This window comes from Pantherophis guttatus, chromosome 1 (assembly GCF_059756535.1).
Source record: "Pantherophis guttatus breed Tessera chromosome 1, ASM5975653v1, whole genome shotgun sequence".
Lineage (NCBI taxonomy): Eukaryota > Metazoa > Chordata > Lepidosauria > Squamata > Colubridae > Pantherophis > Pantherophis guttatus.
In genome coordinates this window covers 55,146,493-55,169,131 of record NC_142063.1, presented here as the reverse complement: position 1 = coordinate 55,169,131, position 22,639 = coordinate 55,146,493, and the positions used below count along the sequence as shown (strand labels likewise).

Sequence of the window (22,639 nt, the reverse complement as noted above, 5' to 3'; positions counted from 1 at the left end):
TGGTATTGGCCGGTTCTCCGAACTACTCAAAATTTCTGCTACCGGTTCTCCAGAACTTGTCAGAACCTGCTGGATTTCACCCCTGAGTACAACCCACCAAACAATCTGCTTGCTTCCAAGCTCCATCTTCTCCAAGATACTTCACAACCCCATTTTACCTTGCACCCCATTGAGCAGCACATCCACACCGTTCTTGTAGTGGTTGAATGCTTCTTCATAGTCTTCACTTACATCCCGTTCCAGAGCCAGGTGGATCTGCTTAGCTGCATCCACCAGGTAGTCGCGCTTCCCAGGACCATGTATGTCAATACTCCCTGGTGCAACCCGGCTTCTAATTTGTTCCAGATATACACGGGCCTGGGAGAAAGCTCGGTTACAGGACTCTGAATCCATTTCCAAAAAAATATCCTAAGGACACTCTCCTTAAGAAGTAGCCATTCTCAACAGATTGTTACCATCTACATCCTGCAATGCATGAGACAAAGGCACAATTACTATGCATTACAGCCATACAGGGTAGAAATGAGGAAACATATACCTCAGTATGAACAGCCACAGATATACCTATGACTGTCAACATAGGTGTTTTGCATGTCACAACAAGTGGCACCTTAGAAGAAAGATTCCCTTTTGCAGAATTGAAAAAAATAGGGAACTTTTCTTCTATAAACAAAACCCAGTGGTGCTGTCAGGGCAAAATGAACAAGGCTTCCAAAGAAAAAGGGGGAAGAGTAATTAAATCCACATCTAAAGCTATTCCAACTCTGTTATTCTATCAAACTACATTGGCAACTAAAATCTGCAACATTTGCAAATATCTATATTATGAAGAATTATTGTAATAAAGAGCCATTGTTAACCAACTTTTCAATCAATGATACTAAACTAAGACCTTACAGCTCTCCTTTAGAGAAAGAAGCAGCAAGTGGCTAAGATCTGATATCTGGGGCACAACCTTAGGACCACTGGATGAGGTTGGTGAAGAATCACACTACTTAAAATTTGCTTGAGTGAATGGACCAAAGGAGCAATAAAATTAAAATAAATGGGCAACCCCTTATTATGGGTTATACGATTGGCATAGGAAAACCCCAAACAACCACTAAGTGGGCCTAAGAAACAAAGAGGATGTTTAACTCTTTGCTTCCAGCCAGGGATTAACTGAATGGGTTCAGTCCAGATGTGATGCCCCTAGCTCAGTGTTTCTCAACCTTGGAAGCTTGAAGATGGTGGACTTCAACTCCCAGAATCCCCCAGCCAGCACCGCTGGCTGGGGGATTTTGGGAGTTGAAGTCCACCCATCTTCAAGCTACCAAGGTTGAGAAACACTGCCCTAGCTGTTGCAAGGAGGCTGAAGCAAATCCAGCGGCTACTTTGGATTCTGTGGGGTCAGGCAGAAATGCAATGGTAGCTGTTAACGGCTTGAGACCAGTCTAATATGGTAAAGGCTCATTGTTTTTCATGCTGGACGCCCCAGCCAAAATGGAGGTATACGAGACCTCGGTTCCCACAGTGCAGGCACAGATGTTCTCATGGAGAAGCTCCTTCTGGCTTGACCTACTGCAGGCATCCCAGAGGGCTTTAAGTAAGACGCCGCTAGAAGGAAGCATCCATTGCTAGCATTGCAGAATCAATGCTTAGCAATCGGGCGGCCTTCGCCATCGAGAGGGGAACGAGGAACTGACCTCGCCTAGCCCTGCCTACTCCACCCCGAGACCGAATTACCAATGAAATTGCGCTGCGGTTACTGGAATCATCCCGGAGATGATGCAAACCCGTGACGGAGCAACTGGACCGGCAAGGAGACAGGTGGCCCCCAGAAGGCGCAGGGAGGGAAGTGGGCCTCACAGATATCCACGAGTCTCACCAATACCTTGAAGAGCTGATGGCCCCGAGAGGCTAGTAAGAGCGGAGATGAGGCAAACGGGACCTCCCACGCCCGTATCCATCTCGGCGTGAGTAAAAACTGCAACGACCCGAGGAATCAGGTGTAGGCTGCAACTTGTACGGCGGTGGCTGTCCGCGGTGGTCTCCCATTGGTTGAGGATGAGCTCATCCTCTCGTCTTTTAGAATAGAGCTCCAATCGGCGGGATTCTCCGGCGTTTGCGGAGCCGGCCTGCGGGGTCCAATGAGCTAGCGTAGGACCATGGACAAACGGGAGGGGCTGGCCGGGAAGGTGGGGGGTCAGGATTTCCCGCTTCAGGAAGGAAAGATGCTGGGCTTGGAGAGGAATGAACAGATAGTAAAGGCAGAAGGAGGAGGAGGGAGGATGATCAATTGTACTCCGAGATTAGAAATTGGTGTATCTTCTCAAAAAACGGGTTTTGTTTCTTGCTGACTATTCCTCCCCCCCCCCAAAAAAAAAACACACACACACGCACAGACACACACACCCCTTTCCCGTGCAATCATTACTATTCTATGTCTGCGGGACACCACAGCGCAATCATTTCTTTGACGGCAAGCCCTGGTTGTCCAAACGGTCGGGGGGTGGGGGCAACTATTTTCTGATAACCTACCCTGAACCTCTGCCATACAACGTCAAATTAAGCATCACGATTTGAAAAGAAAGTATGTTTGAGCAATTAACTATCTCTAATTTTGCAGCACTTCCTTCTCATTTCATGCCTGGCTGTACAAATAACGTCCTTTACAAAACGTATAATTCCAAAATCTTATTTCAAATTTATCTGGACCCTTAGTCCATTTGTAATTTTCCAATATCAAGGTTCTAACCATTTTGTGCTGTTTGTTCAAAAAAAAAATTAAGCCTTTAAATTATTATTTAAAACTGATTTCGCTAAGGATTGAAAGAAACTCACCCAGTGCTGTAAAACATGTTAATCAAAAGTTACTAATAGCTGAAAATAGTTAAGGAGCAGTAAACCCAATATCCTTAAAGGTGCCCGCTATGTTTTCTGCAAAATGGATATACCACACTCATCTCCCAGAGCTCTTAAACCCATTGGAGATTGCTGTTTTGCAGTCTTCTTGCAAGGAGCAATTGTCTGGAGCACTTTTGGGTGATCTCCAGTCCTCTTCCTACCCAGAGAAGAAATATGAAAAGCCAGTCTGCTTGCTGAATGTTTGTTCTGCTGCAGTTTTGCTGCTAAAAGGGGGACCATTTTCAGTTCACTATTTCTTTCTCGGAAGACACAAAGAAATGGGTTTTTTTTAGAAGGAACTCACACCTTAACAGGAACTATTTCTATTTGAAATTTTGGTACTTCAATTGTACTTAATAATAATAACACATAAAATATTATAATCTAAGGATCTTCAAACTTTTTGTGCCAGAGAATATAGATTTGGGGAATGTATTGTTATATTCTCCATCTGTTTTTCACAAGGGGAACAGATGAAAATGATATCCTTCTTACCATGTAGTTTCTGAATCACTTCAGCCTTTTTCTTAGAAAGTGAGCTATTTCCAGTCAAACACTAGCCTCAGCCATCAACTCTTACTTTCTACAAATTCCTTCAGTAGTTCTGTGCAGCCTCCAGCATTCTTGGGAAAAAATGATTCATTAGTTTTATGAAATTTGTTTTCCCATTTGTTTATAATTAAGATAGTATAAAATAAAATAAGTCATGGAACTAGTCAGGTACTAAATGAAGTATTATTGGGAGCATTAAAGAAAATATCAGTAATTCAGAGTGGAAATGAACAGTCTTTAGCTCTCTGAGCTTGGTTGTTTTCTAATAGACATTTCATTACCCAAAGTGATGGGAAAATCACTTGGTAGTACAGGGGTTTAAGGCACCCTGTTATTAAGCTGGTTATTAAGACCAGCTGCCTGCAATTACTGCAGGGTTCGAATCTCGCCAAGGCTCAAGGTTGACTCAGCCTTCCATCCTTTCTAAGGTAGGTGAAATGAGGACCCAGTTTGTGGGGGCAATAAGCTGACTTTGTATAAATATACAAAAGGATGAAGGCTATTGCTGAGCACATTGTAAGCCACCCTGAGTCTTCGGAGAAGGGCGGCATATAAATCAAATAAAAAAAAAATGCTACATAACATCATCCATGCTAGAGATCAGTGCTAGTCACAGATGATGTTACCTAATTTCTGTAATGAAATGTCTGCAAGAAAATAACCAAGCTCAGATATTCTTTTTCAGGAGGCAACTGAACATTTTTGTTTTTTCTTTGAAGACGTTTTACTTCTCATCCAAGAAGCTTCCTCAGTTCTGACTGGATGGTGGGGAATGGAAGGATCCAGTCAGACCTGAAGAAGTTTCTTGGATGAGAAGCAAAATGTCTTCAAAGAAAAAACAAGGAAGTCCAGTTGCCTCCTGAAAAAGCACCTTTGGAACAACCATGACCTGGATGACTGAGAATCTCTACAGACTTCAAGCTCAGAGACTTCAAGCTCAACCTCTTTATTGTTAATATTGGCACTCATATCACTTCATATTCTGTCTTTCTCAGTCATATGGGGAAAAGTGCAATTGACTAAAGGAAAATTTGATTCTATATATGGCAAACAAAAGCATTTTTCCCATCACTTTCTTGTCCTTGCCAGAGAGAAGGTTGCATTCTGAACTATAGATGTCTCGTACTGGGAATTTCCTGTGGGGCATTTCAAAAGTCATCTAAACAGTATCACCTATTTATAAATAACTAAGAATGAGAATTTTAAAACCAAGGTAGGATTCCTGCCCAATGGGTGAATAACAATGATTAGTATGGAATCACTGGAAAGCGGGCAAAATCTGGAGGTTCATGGGAGAATGAAAAATGAATAAAACATTTCGAAATTCAGATACATAGCCATACAATTTAGATTATTTCAAGGTCAAAAGGAAACTCATGTCATGGATTATTTTGGGTGCCCATTGCTACAACTTTAAACCCAAGAAATATCTAGTAAATACTGTGAGATTTTACTTGAAAATTTGAAAAAAAAATCATAAGGGAAATTTCCTATCCAGAAAGAAAAAAGATGCCAACCACAGAAAGTAGCAAAAAAAATCATGTCTTATAGTTCCTATCCTAACAACAATATCAGTGGTGGGATTCAGCTGGTTCTGTCCAGATCACGCAAACTGGTAGCGACTGCAGGAGGCTCCGCCCACCCATCCAGACATAATGTGCGACTAGTGTGCATGTGCAGAAGGCTGGTAGGGAAGGTGAGTGAATCCCACCTCTGAACAATATCCTGTATGAAATTTCTGCATTCTTATGCAGATGGGTAAGAAGTTTCCTTCAGGTTTGGAACTCTCTATCAAGCACAAAGCTATATTCCAGATCAAGAATTCAGACAATCTAAATAGATAGCCAATCTAAACAACTGAATTGTTGACATCTCTAAGACTCTCCAGTCAGTGAAATTACAAGACAGAAAATAATTGCCTAAAAAGAAAAATTTGGCAACCTCTCACAAGATATTTATCTGGTTATCATTACTACAATAAAAAAAGCATTCCAAGAGGCATGCTGCATTTATTTTTACAAGTTTCCTAGTCTATCACACTCACATTGCAAAGGAACAGTTTTGAATTATTTGCCTCAAGTCACATAGGAAGCATGCTGGCCGCCTTCTTTAATAGCCCAACATATTGGATTGTGCTTTCTTTATCTCTGGTATATCATTCAGCAATTCAGAAGGATCACAACTGGAATTTATCTCTCATACATCCAGAGAAGACAAGTTCTTTTTCAGAAGAGGAACTAGGGTGAGCCAATAAAAATATTTTCAGAATCTGCATTTGGGTTTTGACTATAAAGCGATTTTATTTAGAATCATTTATTTGGAATGTTGTTGCACTGCATTGACTGAAAAAGCAGGAACTCATGTGCTATTTTACTACACAAAAGAAAATATTTCAAACCAGGAGGACCAAGAATATATTGCCATTAAGTTACTATGATATAAGAAGCAATATACTTCATTGGGTTAAATTAATGGTCTATTTAGTTCGCTTTCCTTTCATGGATGTTGTCGAATATAACAGTTCACAAATGTAGAGTCTCGGGAAAATTCCACCTTGTTTTCATATGAATCAGTAAAAGCTGTAGGTACAGGAATAATGAAGACATAATGACGCTTGCTTGTTCTTTCTTGACCAACAGTTACTATTTCCCATTCACCTATTTCAGTTTGAGTTCACTCACACTACACAGACAGACACACATAGCATCTCATAGCAGATTATTGCAAGAGTTGCATGCAAAAGGTATGCCATTATACTTTTTATGAACTTCTTATATTTCAATTTCACACCTTTCCCATCATTCGGGTTCTTAATTTACACGTCACAATTTTCTTCCATGTTTATTCAAACCTCAAGAAATTTATATAAGATGGGCATAATACCTGTCTTTATCTGTTCTTTTTGTTATCTGTGCTTTTTGGATAGCCACAGTCTCTAAAACTCTTTTCCATAAATTGGAAAACCTAATTTAAAATCTAGCAGTGATCTTGTACACTTTCTTGCAATTATTAAGGTTAGCACTTAAATCTCAGGGTAAAACAAGACCTATTTCTGTGTTCAGTTGCACTATTATTTTAAAGCTCACAGGAACTTACGGTACTTTTCTTTTAGGACTGATTGTGAACCTGCACTATTTTACAATGAGATGGACAGGCAGGAATATATTATTATAACAGTAACAGAGTTGGAAGGGACTTTGGAGGTCATCTAGTCCAACCCCTTGCTCATGCAGGATACCTGTACTAGGGATTCGAACCGCCGAACTGCCAACCTTTCTGATCGACAAGCTCAGTGTCTTAGCCACCGAGCCATCTAGTCAGGTAATTAGTTGCTTGAACCTGCTTAAATCAGTTATGGGGTTGTCTACAATGTGGCTGACCAGAGAATTTACCTACTTTGTGAACTGTTTTTTTTTTTCAACAACCGTCCTCCCTCACCACCACTAAACCAGTTATACAAGTAGTTCTTGACTTACAACCGTTTATTTAATGATCGCTCAAAGTTACAATGGCACTGAAAAAAGTGACATGATCATTTTTCACATTTGTGACTGTTGCAGCATCCCCATGGTTACGTGGTCAGAATTTGGATGCTTGGCAATTGGCATGTACTTATGAGGGTTGCAGCATCCTGGGGTCATGTGATCACCTTTTTTTTGAAACCTCCTAACAAGCAAAGTCAACGGGGAAGCCAGATTCATTTAACAACCGTGTTACTAACTTCACCACTGTAGCAATTCATTGAACAACTGTGGCAAGAAAGGTTGTAAAATGGGGCAAAACTCACTTCACAAATGTCTTGCTTAGCAGTGGAAATGTTGGTTTCCATTGTGGCCGCAAACTGAGGACTACATGTATGAACAAAATCCAGTACACTGATAAGCAGTTACTATGATTTCCACTGCAAGATATGCAGAAGAGCTAGCAAAACATGTCAAGCACAACATTATATTTTCTTGAGAAAAATTATTTTGCGGGGATATTCCAGAACTAATTTTCCTAGTGGAATAAAGGCCTACATGTACACTAAGTTGGCAGTAACTTGAGCAGGAACCACAATCTCTGTGCTCCCTATTTCCTTGCCTAGGGCTCTGATTTCTAAAATGCTGACTTCTACAATCTTACTTGACAAGGAGTTTTAGCTCTTATTTATCAAGGTTAATTTGTTGTTTTAGACATCTTTTATAGGAAGGAGTGTACTCCAGATATTAACCCTGGTGAAAAACAAGACTTAAACAAGGATTGGCAAAGTGTAGCTCAAACTTTTCATTTCTCAATTCCCAACTGAGAGATAATATCCAGAAAAAATCCAGGAGGAAGTATTCGCATTTGTCTTAATAGTTTTAAGTTCTCCAAACTCCAAATATTTAAAACATAAACCAGCTGCTGTTTTCTTGTATTTCCATTTTACTCTCAATTCTGCAGAAATCAGAGTGAAATATTAGCTCTGTATAGACAGGAAATGGACTGAGATAAACAGGTCTTCACTTGATCCTGGGGCAGTCCTCTGATGCAATTATAAATATATAAAAAAACATCTCCTTCAGAATGTCCTGACATATTCTCACTGGGATGTTGTCTTTACTCCTCCCTTTTTGCTCTGGCACTTCAAGTGAGCAAGCTGTTACCAGACCCCTGAATTCATCAGTCAAAATTGTAATTGCAGAGGAATGTTGAAGAGGATTTAGCATTTAAAAAGAGGCATTGTGGCACTGCCCTTGGCTGAGAAAGCAACAACTATCATCAAATGGTACACCTGGAAAGGAAGCACAGAAGAGGTTCAGCACCAAATAAATAAACACCCAAAGATGTTAACATGGAAAATGGGCAGCTAGAACTACATTTCCTACCCTATGTGCAAACTCTGGTTTCTGCTCTGCCATAATAAATGCATTATGACAGAAGGTGGATTTATGCTAATAGCTACATTAAAAATCTAAAATGAAAACCAAGATACAGAAAATAAAATTACATTCCACTGTGTGTAAAACCTCTGTGAATTTCTCCTATTGGTTGAATTCTTCTTTAAGCTGCAAACATTAGTTTATTATTCCAAAGTAAACTTCTAAGGAATACATTTAGGTTCAATCTTAAAACATTGTAGCACAATGTTTTTATGTTGACAATCTCAAAACAGAATTATTTTTCCCCTTCAAAAGAACAAGGCAAAACTATTTGCCATAGAATATGGCAATTACAGGTAGTCCTTGACATACAACTACAATCTTGGTCATTGAATAAAGTGATTATTAAGTAAATAGCCCACATGACTGCTTCACTCAATGATCACAATCCTGGCTCTTCCAGTTGTGATCATTAACAATCATGTGAATTGTTCTGCAGACAGAGTGAAAGAACTGCCTGCTGAAGGAAGGGAACTCCTGGGATGTAGAAATGGACTCCAGGTTCCCCCTCCCACCTGTGCATGGAAAGGAACTCCTGCATTGGGCTGGAGAAACAAATCTCAGATCTTAAATATTCACACTTCATTTCTCCTGCTGGCCACATGAGTTCTTCTCTCCATGGAAGAACATTTCTATGCTGAACTGGAGAAACAAAAACTGGATCTTTGGAATCTGAGCTTTGTTTCTCCAGCCAAGCACAGATCTGAGCTCTGTTCCTGCACTCTGCCACAGGCAGATTCTGAAGAATCAAGTTTCATTTCTCCAGCCCAACATTGGAATTTCCCCCCTTGCCCTCTGTGCGTGGACATTCATTGGTTCTGCACCTTCCTTAAAACTAATTGTCTGTAAATTAAGCTATTCCTTTTTTTTGATTTGGTTGCAGGTGTTACTATACAACATTTGTTTAGTTAGCACCATGTTTATGCTCACTCATTCATTAGCTACTATGGAGCTAAATAGCCACTCATTCAGATCGTTTGACAGAAGCATTATCTAAGTAGCCATGAAAAAAAAGAGTACAGAGAAGAGCAAAAAAAAGCTATGGCTGCCTAGTCAGACTCTTACCATCGGCCAAAAAAAAAAAAAAAAAAAATCAGAATCAGAGAATGGGGAAATGGGTGCAGCTGAATCCACACTGATGCAATACTTATTTATAAAGATGAGCTTTCCAGACCAACAAGATTCCCCCCCACCCCCACTGGCTTTGCATGGTCCAGAAGCCAAATCAGGTACTGATGGAAGGAAAGATGGTCTCTGCTTATGACTCACACACCATAGTATTCTTTTTCCTCTCCCTGCTGTTGATACTCACATAGAGATCAATTTTTGGGTCTCTGCTTTGCCCGCTTCTTCTTGCTGCGTCCCTTGAGTCTCCTCCTCCTTTTGGAGGAAAGGTGGGGAAAAGAGTGGATGGGAGATAAGACATTGCAGAGAGTCCCAGCCTCCAGAATCTTTAGTAATGCCACTTACCTCCCTGACTTCAGAGCATCTTGTCGGGGCCTGGCGGAACAGAATTAGACACTTTTAGCATATGGTGAGGTCTGCCACATACATACAGAGCACCTTGAAGACGTGATGCTACAGACCCAGTCAAGGGAAAGGGCAGATTCCTAAAAGAGTGTCCCACAGCCCTTGCTCCGTAAATATAGTTCATGCTACACTGCCTTTACCATCATGCTGGCTGTGTGCTAGATGATTCAGAAATCTCCAGCAACTTTGATAATGGCAACAGTGGACAGAAAGGCTGAAATCTAGAGCAGAAATGGGGAAGATTTTGACATTTTCTAAGAAGACCAGAACTACAATAACATCACTCAAGAAGGCAGGGTCAGCATTTTATGATTTTTACTGGGGTTCTTCTTTATCAATTTCTATTCAACCTCCTTAAGCCTTCTCTTGCAATGAGAAAGAGAAAATCCTGTTTATTTTCAACAAGAGTAATTAGAGAAGGCTCTAAGGGATCCCTCCCTCCCAAAGCCTCAAGTATAACAAGACTTTGTTTGTTCAGCCCGCTTCAGAGTAATAAATGAAGTGTGAGATGACGTCTGGAGCCGGATATGTCAGATTTATAATGGGTCTTCCAGGAATCCCAACAAATGCCTAATAATGCCACTCTGCAAAGAATTGGCTTATATACTGTAGGAAGATTATATCTTCATAAGAAATTCAAAGGTGTGGGGGGAAGGATTTTAGGGGGGAAAAACATCCAAACAATGAAAGTTTCAAAAGAGACAAAGAAGGCATATAGCATGATCATCAGAAGATAAGAAGAATTAATAGTGCATATCAGTACCCATATATTACTATGAGTTCTTCCATTCTGGGTAGTTCTAGAGCCGTGCTTCTCAACTTCGATAACTTTAAGATGTGTGAACTTCAACTCCCCATAGCTAGCTAAGGAATTATGGGAGTTGAAGTCCACACATCTTAAAGTTGCAAGTTGAGAAACACTGTTCTAGAGGTTTGATCAACTTGATGCATAATTATTTTTGAATGCCAGAACATGAGCAGGACACAAGCTGTTCCTTCCTTCCTTCCTTTAGCAAAGATGAGATATCTGTAAAAGTCCCAAATGTCATGGAGAACAGCTGAATTGGAACAGCTGCTACCTCTGCCATATTTCATCACATGGTGTCCAATTTATTAAGCAACAAGCATGCATGATATTTGCAGGACTGTCTACATACTGATCTTCTACTGGAACACAGAAAATACACAGAATGTAGCACTTGGTACTGAATTCAGTTCTTGAGTACTTTGCCTTAATTCTTTTTTTAGTTTTTTTTTTTTAAAAAAAAACACATTCCTAAACTGTTTAGCAGAATTATGAAAAAGTTTTTATCCAATTCAGATTAATTTTGTTTGCACACTAAACTCTAATGACTTTAAGGAATGGCAGAGTAAGAGATTTAATGATCCTGCCAGGCTTAGTTCCAATGGAACCAACAAAATCTTCTTTCTGAAAAATCATATAAAGACCAACTGAGAATTGCATATTTGAGCTCATGAAGCAAAGAAAGAAATAAGTCAACACTTTGATCTCTCGGAAATCTTAATTTAATCTTACAACTGCTGATTTGGATATGGGAAAAATAAAATTAGGTTTTGAAGAACCCAGTGAAAATATATTCCTTTTAATACAGAGGATGAAATATGGTGGGGATTGGTAAATCTTATTAACATGATGTCAGCCAAAACACTGCCCCAATTAGAGTAACTGTGAGCAGAATTTATTTCAGAACAATGATGTATATCTGGGTGATCTGTTATAAACCTGAAGTCAAGTTTTCTGACTCTAAATTAGTTAACATTAACAATACAAAAGTTTCTTTTTTCTCTTTTACACCATGATTATAGGAAAAGCATCTCTAATGGAAAACCTGATGTTTGTATGAACGGAGAGATAAGCTTGATACTGGTGCTAATCACAAAACCATATATATATTTTTAAATTTATAACAGTTATTTACACAGCTTCAGTTGCTGGAGTTGTGTTCCAATAAAAACTTGACCCTGTGAATCTAAAGTCTGCCATTCTCTAATGCAATTCATGTGCATTCATGTGCATAATGTCATGTGACATTAACAGGAAGTCTGAAGTACCAGTTTCTGAAATATAATAGCAAAGACCTCAACGAAGAGGCAGATTCTCAAGAAGGGTTTATTAAAAGCCTGCTTTCCCTTGTTCCCTAATCTGGACACTGTGAAGCACCAGATGCATTTACCAAAAGCCACAGCAAAGTTGCTCACCTGCATTCACATTTCCTGTGTTCAGTAAATGACAACTCCACGACGGGTAACTGATTCTCTGGGTTGATCTTCTTGAGCTGAAAGGGTAAAATCTAAGTAATTTGTTGAGCATCTTTATCTCTTTTCACTTCTCCCACTTGGTCAAAGAGCAGTTTTTTAAAGTATGACTCTGTTCCCCAGAGCCGTAGATTAACAAAGAACAATGTGTTTTTCTTTCACAATCAAAGAGAAGGTTTCTTGGCCACCTGTAGCTATTGGCCAGACAAGACAACATGTTAAAAACAATTTGTGCATGTAAATAGTGGTGTGCTGAGAAATATTTAATAACCAGCTCCATTGGCTCCCACTGCTACCATTCCACCACGGAACAGCTGATTGGTACACAAGGCATCAAGGCTCAGCTCTGCTCTTATCCCATAAAATTCCAGAACAATCAGCTGTCACAAGCCAGCACACCACTCCAAGTACTCCATTACATATGGAGCCATGTGATGTATCTGAGCTTTATTTTTAAAAATAACAACCCATGAGGAACAATAATAAGCAGAATTTGGGCAATGTTGGGATATTTGTTTTTAACTTCTTTTCATGCTATTTTCCAATGGGGCAAATAGTTATTTAGCTAAACATCGGATAACCCCTTCTAGGTAAGTAGCAGACTCGGGGAAAGCAATTCTTACCATAAGGCAGATAGGACTCACCACATCTCCACGCCTTCTACAGGCAGTCCTTGCTCACCAACTGCCTTGTTTAGTAACTGTTCAAAGTTACAGTGATTGGAGGAGAGAAAATCACTTCAAATCCTTGCATTTATGTCTGTTGCATAGTCCTGCGGTCATGTGATTGCTATTCAAGTGCTTTGTGACTTGTGTGCATTACAACTGTCCCGGAACCCCCGATCACATGATCATCATTTGCCAGCTTCACAACTGGCTTCCAACAAGCAGAATTAATGCAAAACACAGAAGTGAAGTTATAAATCATGACCATGTGATCTCTCTACCTTAAGGACTGCTGGTCTTAATAAGATAATTGCTGGTCCCAATTGTAGTTGGTAAGCTAGGATTACCTATGTTGTCCCAATTTTATATAAACAGACACACATATCCTTAAAGTAAAAAGAATACTATACAAATTCATACATAAATGTAAATGTATCATCCAGTCTGGTTCTAAGGCAATTCCTTCATCTGATTCCATGGCAGAACTGCCTTTGTATGTCTTAAGACAACATTTCTCAGCCTCCGCAATCTTAAGATGTGTGGACTTCATCTTCCAGAATTCCTCAGGCAGCATATTAGCTGAGCAATTCTGGGAATTGAAGCAGGGGTGAAATCCAGCAGGTTCTGACAGGTTCTGGAGAACTGGCAGCGGAAATTTTGAACAGTTCGGAGAACCGGTAGCAGAAATTTTGAGTAGTTTGGAGAACCGACAAATACCACCTCTGGCTGGCCGCAGAGTGGGGTGGGAATGGAGATTTTGCAGTATCCTTCCCCTGCCACGCCCACCATGCCACACCACACCCACCAAGCCACGTCCACAGAACTGATAGTAAAAAAAATTGGATTTCACCACTGAACTGAAGTATACCATCTAACTGTCCTACACAATGGAGCTGTAGAGTTTTGAAAAGATGGGAAAATAATATACAGCTTTTAACCAAAATATTAAGAACAGCTCCAGTTCTATGGGAACCTCAGCAGTGAACATTAGCTTCTTGGAAGCAAACTCTGAACTGCATTTCCATGAAACAAGCAAGCATTGACAGCTAACTGCAGAGAAAGTGAGGAAGTGACCCTGTGCTCCAGGATAAATGGAACTATAGTGTTCTCACCTACCTCCATAGTGATATTGGCCAGTTCCACTGGGACACATTGCAGTGCCTCATCTCTACAACATCCACAGCAGCGACGCAAAGAAACACAGGACGGTTTGAACACGTGCTCCACTTCATGTGGGTATTCTGATACAACACTGACCAGTTTCTCCAAGGGCTGGCAGGAGCTGCGATTCCAAACATCAAAAAAGGATACCACTAAAAAAAGAAAAGAAGTATAAAAGTAAAGTATTTAGTTGCCAGTTTTTTTATATATCCATTGCAGAAAGTGCACATAGGAAGCCATTGTATCTCTCTCTTGTACGTTTGTCAGAGAGCATCAGAATATTGTGTCCAGTTCTGGGCACATTTTAGGAAAGATTTTGACAAGCTGGAGTGTCTCCAGAGAACAGCAATCCAAAAGACAGGGAATCTGGAAGGAAAAAATCTTTGGAGAACATCTGGAGGCGGTGCGTAGGTGTAGGCTGGAGAAAAGACTGTGGGGAGACTTGATAACTGCTTCAAATGTGTAAAGAACTATTATGTAGAAGATGGGACATAATTTTTCAGGGTTGTTCCAAAGAAGAAGACAAAAATAATGGGCTTAAATTACATGGGTGTAGGTTTTAGTCAAACATCTGGAAAAACATTCAATTGGCAAGAGCTGTGCAACAAGACTTCCTTCAGAGATGGTAGGGTCTTTGTTGCTGAAAAGCTTTAAACAGAGGCTGGAGAGTCACCTGCTGGGAATACTATAGATTCCTGCACTTTGCAGGGAATAAAACAAGATGTTCTCCAACATCCCTTCCACACCTTCCATCTTATGACTGTAGGAAGTTGCCTTGCCTCTGTTTTAGCACTATCTCCCTCGAGGCTAGCAACATGTCACTCATGAGTTCTAGAGATCCAATGTCCCTTAAAAATGATGCCTACAACCCCACAGGTTAAATTGCAATCATTTTGAGAGTCCAATCAAAATTCCTCCAAAAATGGAGGAAATATTGAAAAATTTCAGAGCTTTTATGAGATCTCACTCCCCGACCTCACCCAACATACTTTTTTTGAAGGGCAAGAATCATTACTCATTGCACAATGATGTCTGCCAAGTAAAAAATAAATAAATAAAATACTGGATTTGCATCTACTGAATAGCCATGGTTCTTCAAGATGTAGAATAAAGGTCTTTTCCATTAATACTTTGAACCTTAATCATTTAACTGGAAATTGTGGACTAATACAAGATCGATCATATTAAAAGTAACAATAAACTGATTTTTTGTAAGATTTAGCAAGATTAAAAAAAATATACGAACAGTATTTGCTGGGAATGTGAAAATTATTGGAATTGTGGAAAACGGAAGAAAATCTTGCACTGTGTTCATATTGCTTTTCCTCAAAGAAAATGCTAGTTAAACCATAGCGTTTTCCCTTTTTTATTAAATCAATTTCTACAGATTTCAACTATTTCAGACCTTATAATCTAAATAAACAAAGTAGTAATTGAAAAAGGGAAAGGAAAAACTTGGATTGTAACATGAGACGTTACAATCAAGAGTGAAGAGATTCTCAAAAAGGGTGGAGGGTTTTTAAAAGAAATCCAAAGGGTAGCATCAGAGCGCATAAACAGCCTCCAAGACTCTTCCCATTATAGATTAGACAGACAGACAGACAGAAATATATAGTCCAAATCCACACTATAAGAGAAGGTCATGCTTCACATGTTTCATACTCACCTGCTCTATCAGTAGTGCTGTTCTGAAGAATCACGTCTTTCTTCTGGGAATAGAAGGGGAAAGGGGGAAAGGTCATTTTCCCAATACATTCCAGACATAAAAAGGTAGAAAGGCTGACATAACATGCCCCACAACCCTTCTCCAACATGTTTGGGAACTGTAACAACCAGACTTTTAATTACAAATGGCTTACAGCTGAGAATCCTGGGAGTAGCAAACTCCGTGTCTACAAAACTGAATTCAGAGATATGTGACAATCTTGTTATTTCATTAAACAAACGATAACACAAGGGAAGTGTCCACTAACTTCATCTCAGGGTTTGCTAGAGTTCAAACATTGATTCATCCATTAGCAACAAGGAGAGGTCTACCTATGGTTTGGTAAAAGATCTAAAAGTAAAGACAATGTCTTCCAAAGTTCTGGTAAGCTCATTCCAGCAGAAAATAAGGGTAGGAAGAATGATCCTTGTCATACTCTTTTTACTTACTTTTATGTTTTCCCTCTTGAGAAGGAATTCATCCCTAGCAGCAAACATTTCTCTAAATACTGGGAATGGATTTTCAGAAAAGGATTCATTTGACCCACAGGCTGAGTCCCAACATACCCATGGAAAATTGCTTTTTAACATATTATCAAGATCGAAGAAAAAGGGTCCTAGACTTTTCTAGGATAGATGTAAGGGGGTTTCTGAGACTGTACCTCCCACTCTAAAATCAAATCTTTCCGCCTTCAGAGTGGAAGATTTCAAATACTCTATGGGTTTATTGGATGCCTTTTGGAGATTAGTTAAAATATGGATGGGGAGATGGTAGCAAAAGTTGCCAGGTCAGATCACCCTGATTTATTTATTTGTTTTGGAAAATTTATATAGCCGCCTACTCGCTCACGGCGACTCTAGGCTGTTTACAGAAAATAAAACACAATATAGGAAAAATATAAATAATAAAATAATAACCACTACCCCCTGCCACCCCCCACCCCCCAGTGGCAACAAACACTCATATCAGTGATTTAATGGGCTCCATCCCACTCTGGGTTTCCCCAGGCTTGCTGGGAAAACCACATCTTTAGGGCCTTCCGAAAGAGTGTCAGAATGGGGGCCCATCTAATTTCTGGAGGGATGATGTTCCAGAGGCAGGGAGCCACCATGGTGAAGGCCCTTCTTCTGGGTCCCACCAGGTGTGTACCTCCTTAGGGTCGGGATCAACATTCCTTGCCTCCCCACTTTAGTGGGTTGGGTGGATGTGACCAGCAAGAGACGGTCCTTCAGATAACCTGATCCCAAGACATGATGAGCTTTAAAGGTGATAATCAGCACCTTGAATTGCACCCAGAAGCAAATCGGCAACCAATGCAGCTCCCACAGGAGTAGTAACAAATATTCACACAAATATGCACAAAACCATGCAGGCCGCCGTGTTTTGAACCAAATGGAGCTTCTGGATGCTTTTCAAAGGTAGAGTGTATTGCAATAGTCAAGATGTATAGCAGAATTCTACTTGTGTTTGTAATCTGATTGAATATTCTAAAACTATTTATTGTCTCAAATGTGAAATAAGGATGCTGTTCCCTTGCCAGAATAGAAATAAGTTTTAACTACTAGTCAGATTCATTTCTGTGTATGCAGTTGTCCTTTCACGAGAAACAGCAAAATGTCTTGAGTTAGCCCTGGCATATACATACATAGAAGAAGAGAAAATTACTACCCAATCAAATATAGAAGAAAACTTTTAGATTCAGCATCTGTCATGTCTAAGTCATCTTGCTATGATTCATTTGATGGTGTTATCCATTCTTGCAGTTCCCAACTTTGTATTAGAAACACAAGGTGTCAGTCTAACACACAGTTTCCAATATCTGGCCATGCTAACATTTATATAAGGTGGAGGAAGATTTGAAGAGTCCTTAATGATTAAATGGAATGGGGGGGAAAAGAAGAGAAAGGGATAAAATAGAATTAAATGCTAGAAATGCAGCTTGGTAGTCCTAAAATTAGGCATGAAAATAGCAATATGAAAAGAGTATGGTAAAAGAAAAACATACTTTGGATAAGCGTCTACATACAGAAAGATGAATTTTCCCCAAATTTTATTCAGTCAGTTAATGAATTTGATTGTTATTACTTTGAAGTAACTCATACTAATTCATACCAATGTGCACTAAGAAATGCTTACATAAGCACAAACAGCTGTATATAGTTGAAGTTTAATAATTTGATGCCCTGACCTGCATAAAAATGAAAAATGATCAGTCATTTGCAGTAAATAACAAAGGTTGACAGAAATAATCCATCACTACCTGTTTTATATACATTATATTGTTTTAGTCCGAGAATAAATCTGTAGATTGTTTGTATATATTAAGTAGTACTCTGGATGGGTTAGCCAGTATTCCTGCAATTGAAAGTTTCTGCAGTCAACTAAAGTTTGACCCAACAAATGATTGTACTGAGCTACTAAAATCTAATCTTCCTACTAGCTAATACCTGATACTACTTTTAGCACACGGGCTGAATTTATTCCAAACCTGACTCAGAAACTAATGGATTTTTTTGCAATCTGATGCTGTCCAGATGCACTAGATTACAATCTCCATGTTCTCAGTCTCTGTGACCAGGCCGGCTGGAATGTTGGAAACTGTAGTCTAACACCAGAGAGAGTGTTGAGCTGAAGAAAGCCAATCTAGTGTCAAAGAGCAGACCAAGGGCAGAAGGTGCCCAATAAGAGTCATTTAAGTCGTGCAGATGAGCCATTCCATCAGTTCTGCAGAAAAACCAGCCACCTCTTCTTCCTCAACTGCATTCAGCTCGTCATTAAGCAAACCAATTTTCTTAATTTTCTTTTTTCCTTCTTTCCTTCCCGTTTCGTATTGTATTATGCCTGATGTAGAACCCACTAAGTAGGATCAAACCAGGTTACTATCTGGTAGGAGATCAACTAGAAATGTCAGGGCTGTAAACTGTCCTGGGGAGTAACAATAAAATAAAGGCAGCAACGGCAAATCACTTCTGTATCGTTGCCATGAAAACAGCATGGATGTGTCCATGTAGGTATCAGGAGTCTAATTCAACTTGAAAAAAGTTTTATTTTTTTATCATGTCTACTAGATAGTAAAGCTATGAATAACCCCACCCCTCTCCACTCACGTAACTCTCTTTTATTTTTTAGAGCACTTCTTCCAAATCAATTTGTGTAGCATACACAAGCCTATTCGGGAAAACTCTTTACCCTGTGGTGCTTTTAGCCAGACTGTTCTTGACCTCAGTGACCTCATTGCACAGGACTCCCCTGGCTCCGATTGTCTGTGTGTGGACATAACAACTTTACAGATGAGTTAAAAAGAGATACTTGGGGAGATAGCAAAGCATCAACTGCAGAACTGAGATAACTGAATTTCTCTTTTGCAAAAGCTTGAAAAACCTAAATAAAAAGAGAAAACCATGTTCTGTGCAGTAATATGGTCCTCGGATTATTGTATGGGTCTGGATCCTGCATTTCACTCATAAGAAACTGTAGAGGAGGTTGGAAAATAAAGCGCATCATGCTGTACGTCAGAATGATAGGGGCAATTAAAGAATGTTAACAAAACACTACTGAGTTTAAACTTGAAATTTGGTTCTCCATCAAGTTGTCCCCATATCTATAATCAAAATGACTGTATCAATGTTTTCTAAATTGAGTTGTGTTGGGAATTCCCTCTACCCCTTTTTCCAAGCTGGGGGATTCTACATCCTACTCTATCACATCAAGAGTTTTATCCAAGTCCCCATTTCTGCTCTTCAGTGCTGAAGTTCTACCTTGCAGCTTCTGGGCACGTGCAGCTCTTACCCTTCTTCTACTAACTAAACACCTTTAACCACCCCCTACACAACTAGGCTTTCAGGTCAGATGACTTAAAACTACGCCCAGGACCACAGGGAGTTTAATGTGTGTCTTGAGGTACCGCTCTTCATCTGTGAAACACTTGACCGTGTAGCTCCTACAATTCTGAGACCTGAGCAAAACGCTTCCGACGAGGTCCGTTCCCGTTTGGTTCTTCTCGTTTTAGTAAAGAAAGACAGCGCCGATCGCCAGGGATTTTTCGTTTCATCCTCTCCAGGGGACACAATCGTAAGCCCCTACCCCCAGATCAAGGAGAATGACACGGGAGAGCAGCGGATCTGGGCATCGCACGCCCAGCAGGCACACTGGGACGCGAAATAGCACCCCCCCGCCCCCAAATCCGGACAGATCTAACCCGCCAAACGATTAATTAATTAGCCAGTTCCGAAAGTTCACCTCACCTGAGCGCCCACCACGTGCAGAGCAAGAGCTACCAGGAAACCTCGGAGAAGTTGCATCGCGACCGCCAGCTCCTTCCACGACTGACGTCCACGATCAGTCAATAAAACCTGGTATCCCTGCCGGCTTTGGGAAGCCTCTGTCTGGGACGAAGCCAAAGGCGTCGAGCTGCCCGGCTCCTCCGCGTCGCTTCCGCGAAGAAGAGCCTCTGAATCAGGTACCAATCCCGCGCGCCGAGCGAGGAGCCGCTTCCAAGAGCCCGCCGCTCGCCTCGCTCCGCCCGAGGCTGCAGCGACTGAGGGGGAGGGAGAGCGTGGGTCGCTCCTGTCGCCCCAGGCAGGGCCATGTGAAGGCTGCCCGCCTTCCTGCTCCTCCCACGGCCCCTGGCACTCCGCCCTCGCTCCCTGCCCTGCCGCTGGAGGGCGTTTCCGGTGGCCCGCCGGGATCGTTTGGCTGACTTAGCGGACGTGTTGGAAGAGGACTCTGTTGCGGGAAAGCCCGAGTGACTCCGGCGGGAAGGTCCAGGGTTGTTGAGTAACGCCTGCCTGCTCCGAGACACGCTCCCCGAGGGTGTTTTTTCTTCTGAGGGTGAACTATAGCCTGGAGACTTACCAGGGAATTCCTGCTACTTGCCATTTATTGATTTTCACCTTCCCCTACCTGCCTTCCTCATGAGAGGTTCTTAGGCCAGGAGCCTTTCGATGCCTGAGGTGGAGAAATAGTAGCATCTGTTCACACCCCCAGACACACCCCCAGTGGAAGTGCATGTTATCTCATTAATCAAAGCACTTTTTCACAATAAAAATACTTTTTTTTAATTTTAAAAACAAAACTTTATTAAACATATAAAAAGTAAGATGTTATACCATGTATATACAAGATACATATGTTAATACAAATGACAATATATAAAAAGAAAAAGTGACTTTGGTCTCACGTCCATTATCTTATTAACGGTGCATATTTGTTAATTATTATTATACAGAATTTTACATTTACTCTCATTTCTACGAGTTATCCAATTATACCACCTATTCAACGCTATATAACCTTTTGAGTCTACCTTAACTGATCAACTGCCAACAGACCAATTGATAATCCAAAAGTTCTATAATTGTGCGGAAATGGACAAACTAACATTTGAAATGAAGGATAAGGTGGACTCAAAAATACTTTTCAATCATTTCTCTTTGTCCCTGATAGAAGAAAATTAAACGGTGACAAAATAAATAATTACCATTTCCTGATATTTCAAGATAGCTAAAATCTAATCCCAAGTGGCTATTTTTATTCAGTTTTATATTCTGGCTGTCTCTGCTAAACAGAGGAGGAGGAGGATGCAATAGGTTAGAACAATACTGTAGAGTACAAAGTATCATCCTTCAATTAATACTGTGACTTAACAGGACAATGAAAGTATCAAGCAGAACAAAAGCAATGAACTTCGTTTAAATAAGAGGGTGAATTAAAATGGTCCCAAAACAACAAGAACATCAACTAAGCAGGTCTTGGTAGGAAAATACCCTCTTGTTTAAAGATACATTACTTACCAATCATGATGCTTGGAAAAGCACTTTCTTAGAAGATTTTAACCTATGGATGTGAGCTGGAGACACTCATTGAAATCTGTAACGGGATGCCTTTGAGAGTGGAATACAAGGACGGCACTTCTGTGTGCAACATGAGATTAATCCCACCCTTCTTTAGATTTGTCTATAGAAAGCTTTCATTAGAAAACTGCAACCAATTTGGCATATGGGCAAACAGCCTAAAACTTATTTCAACAGTTGCACTATATAATTTGCACTTAAGTATTTGCAAAGGAGGATCAGAGTTGCACACCTTAGTTTTGTCATGGCTACCTGTAAAGGCCTTCCTTATCTATGCGTGACCTTGACAGTCCTAGGCACTGTTCTTTAGTTAGTCCATCTTAAGAGAGTTCAAACATCCTTCATTTCAAACACAGAAGTGACATAACATGCACACTGTATAAATATTGGGTGAGTAGTTAATTGTCCACATTTTAAATACATGTAATTGTTGTATTCCATATTTTGAGCCTTGGTGGCGCAGCAGATTAAAGTGCTGTTAAGTAGCACCAGCTGCCTGCAATTACTGCAAGTTCAAATCTCACCAGGCTCAAGGTTGACTCAGCCTTCCATCCTTTCGAGGTAGGTAAAATAAGGACCCAGATTGTGGGGGCAATAAGCTGACTTTGTATAATAAGAACACCGCTGGGGGTGGGGAGGTGAAAGCCCTACTAAGCAGGTTTATACAAAAGCATGAAGGCTATTGCTTAATGCACTGTAAGCCGCCCTGAGTGTCCAGAGAAGGGCGGCATATAAATCGAACCAATAAATAAATAAATACATTTTGTATTTTATTTTCTATAGTTCTATATTTAGTTGTATTTTTTTTTTACTTTTTTAATTTTAATGAAATTTACCCTGGATGTTTGAATTGTTCATATGGTTTTACTCAATTGCTGTGAAACAGAGTAAGTATGTTGCTAAGACAGATGTAAATATTAATTCATATGTATAATATCAGAATATCTACATTCAGGGTTGAACTATGGAGTTCTTTGGTCTCTGCGCGTGTTGTTTTTTTGCAGAGATTTCATTACCCAGCTAGGTAACATCATGAGTACAAGTGAGCGTGGGGTTTGCTGCCTGTTTATAAGTATAATTTCTCCCGAATGGGGCAGAATCTTGGCT

At 40.2% G+C, this 22,639-nt stretch overlaps 2 protein-coding genes across 7 annotated transcripts in view; both read right to left on the bottom strand.

Annotated features, from left to right (window-relative positions):
• Window positions 1–2,074, bottom strand: part of RPS6KL1 (ribosomal protein S6 kinase like 1) — an 18,056-nt gene extending 15,982 nt beyond the window's left edge. Inside the window, exons 1-2 of one of the 3 annotated variants that reach the window (XM_034418119.3) lie at window positions 1,726–2,074; window positions 159–465 (exon numbers count right to left, since the gene is read on the bottom strand). In XM_034418119.3, coding sequence (XP_034274010.2) covers window positions 159–393 — 235 coding nt within the window. In that variant the 5' untranslated portion in view covers window positions 394–465; window positions 1,726–2,074. Of the gene's footprint in view, window positions 1–158; window positions 466–1,499; window positions 1,703–1,725 lie in introns of those variants that run through there. The other 2 variants (XM_034418120.3, XM_087874273.1) reach the window with 2 other exon arrangements.
• Window positions 2,075–5,712: 3,638 nt separating this feature from the next.
• On the bottom strand, window positions 5,713–20,645 carry PGF (placental growth factor). 4 transcript variants are annotated; one of them, XM_034418122.3, is made up of 7 exons: window positions 19,925–20,645; window positions 15,642–15,684; window positions 13,931–14,127; window positions 12,093–12,169; window positions 9,813–9,842; window positions 9,655–9,722; window positions 5,713–8,194 (listed from the first exon to the last, which is right to left on the bottom strand). In XM_034418122.3, the coding sequence occupies exons 1-6, from the start codon at window positions 19,979–19,981 to the stop codon at window positions 9,662–9,664; spliced, it is 465 nt and encodes a 154-aa protein (XP_034274013.1). In that variant the 5' UTR covers window positions 19,982–20,645; the 3' UTR covers window positions 5,713–8,194; window positions 9,655–9,661. The 4 variants fall into 4 exon arrangements, with proteins under 4 accessions (XP_034274013.1, XP_034274012.1, XP_087730393.1 ...); XM_034418121.3 differs by having other exon boundaries at window positions 12,093–12,184; window positions 19,925–20,367; XM_087874267.1 differs by lacking the exon at window positions 9,655–9,722.
• Window positions 20,646–22,639: the final 1,994 nt, after the last annotated feature.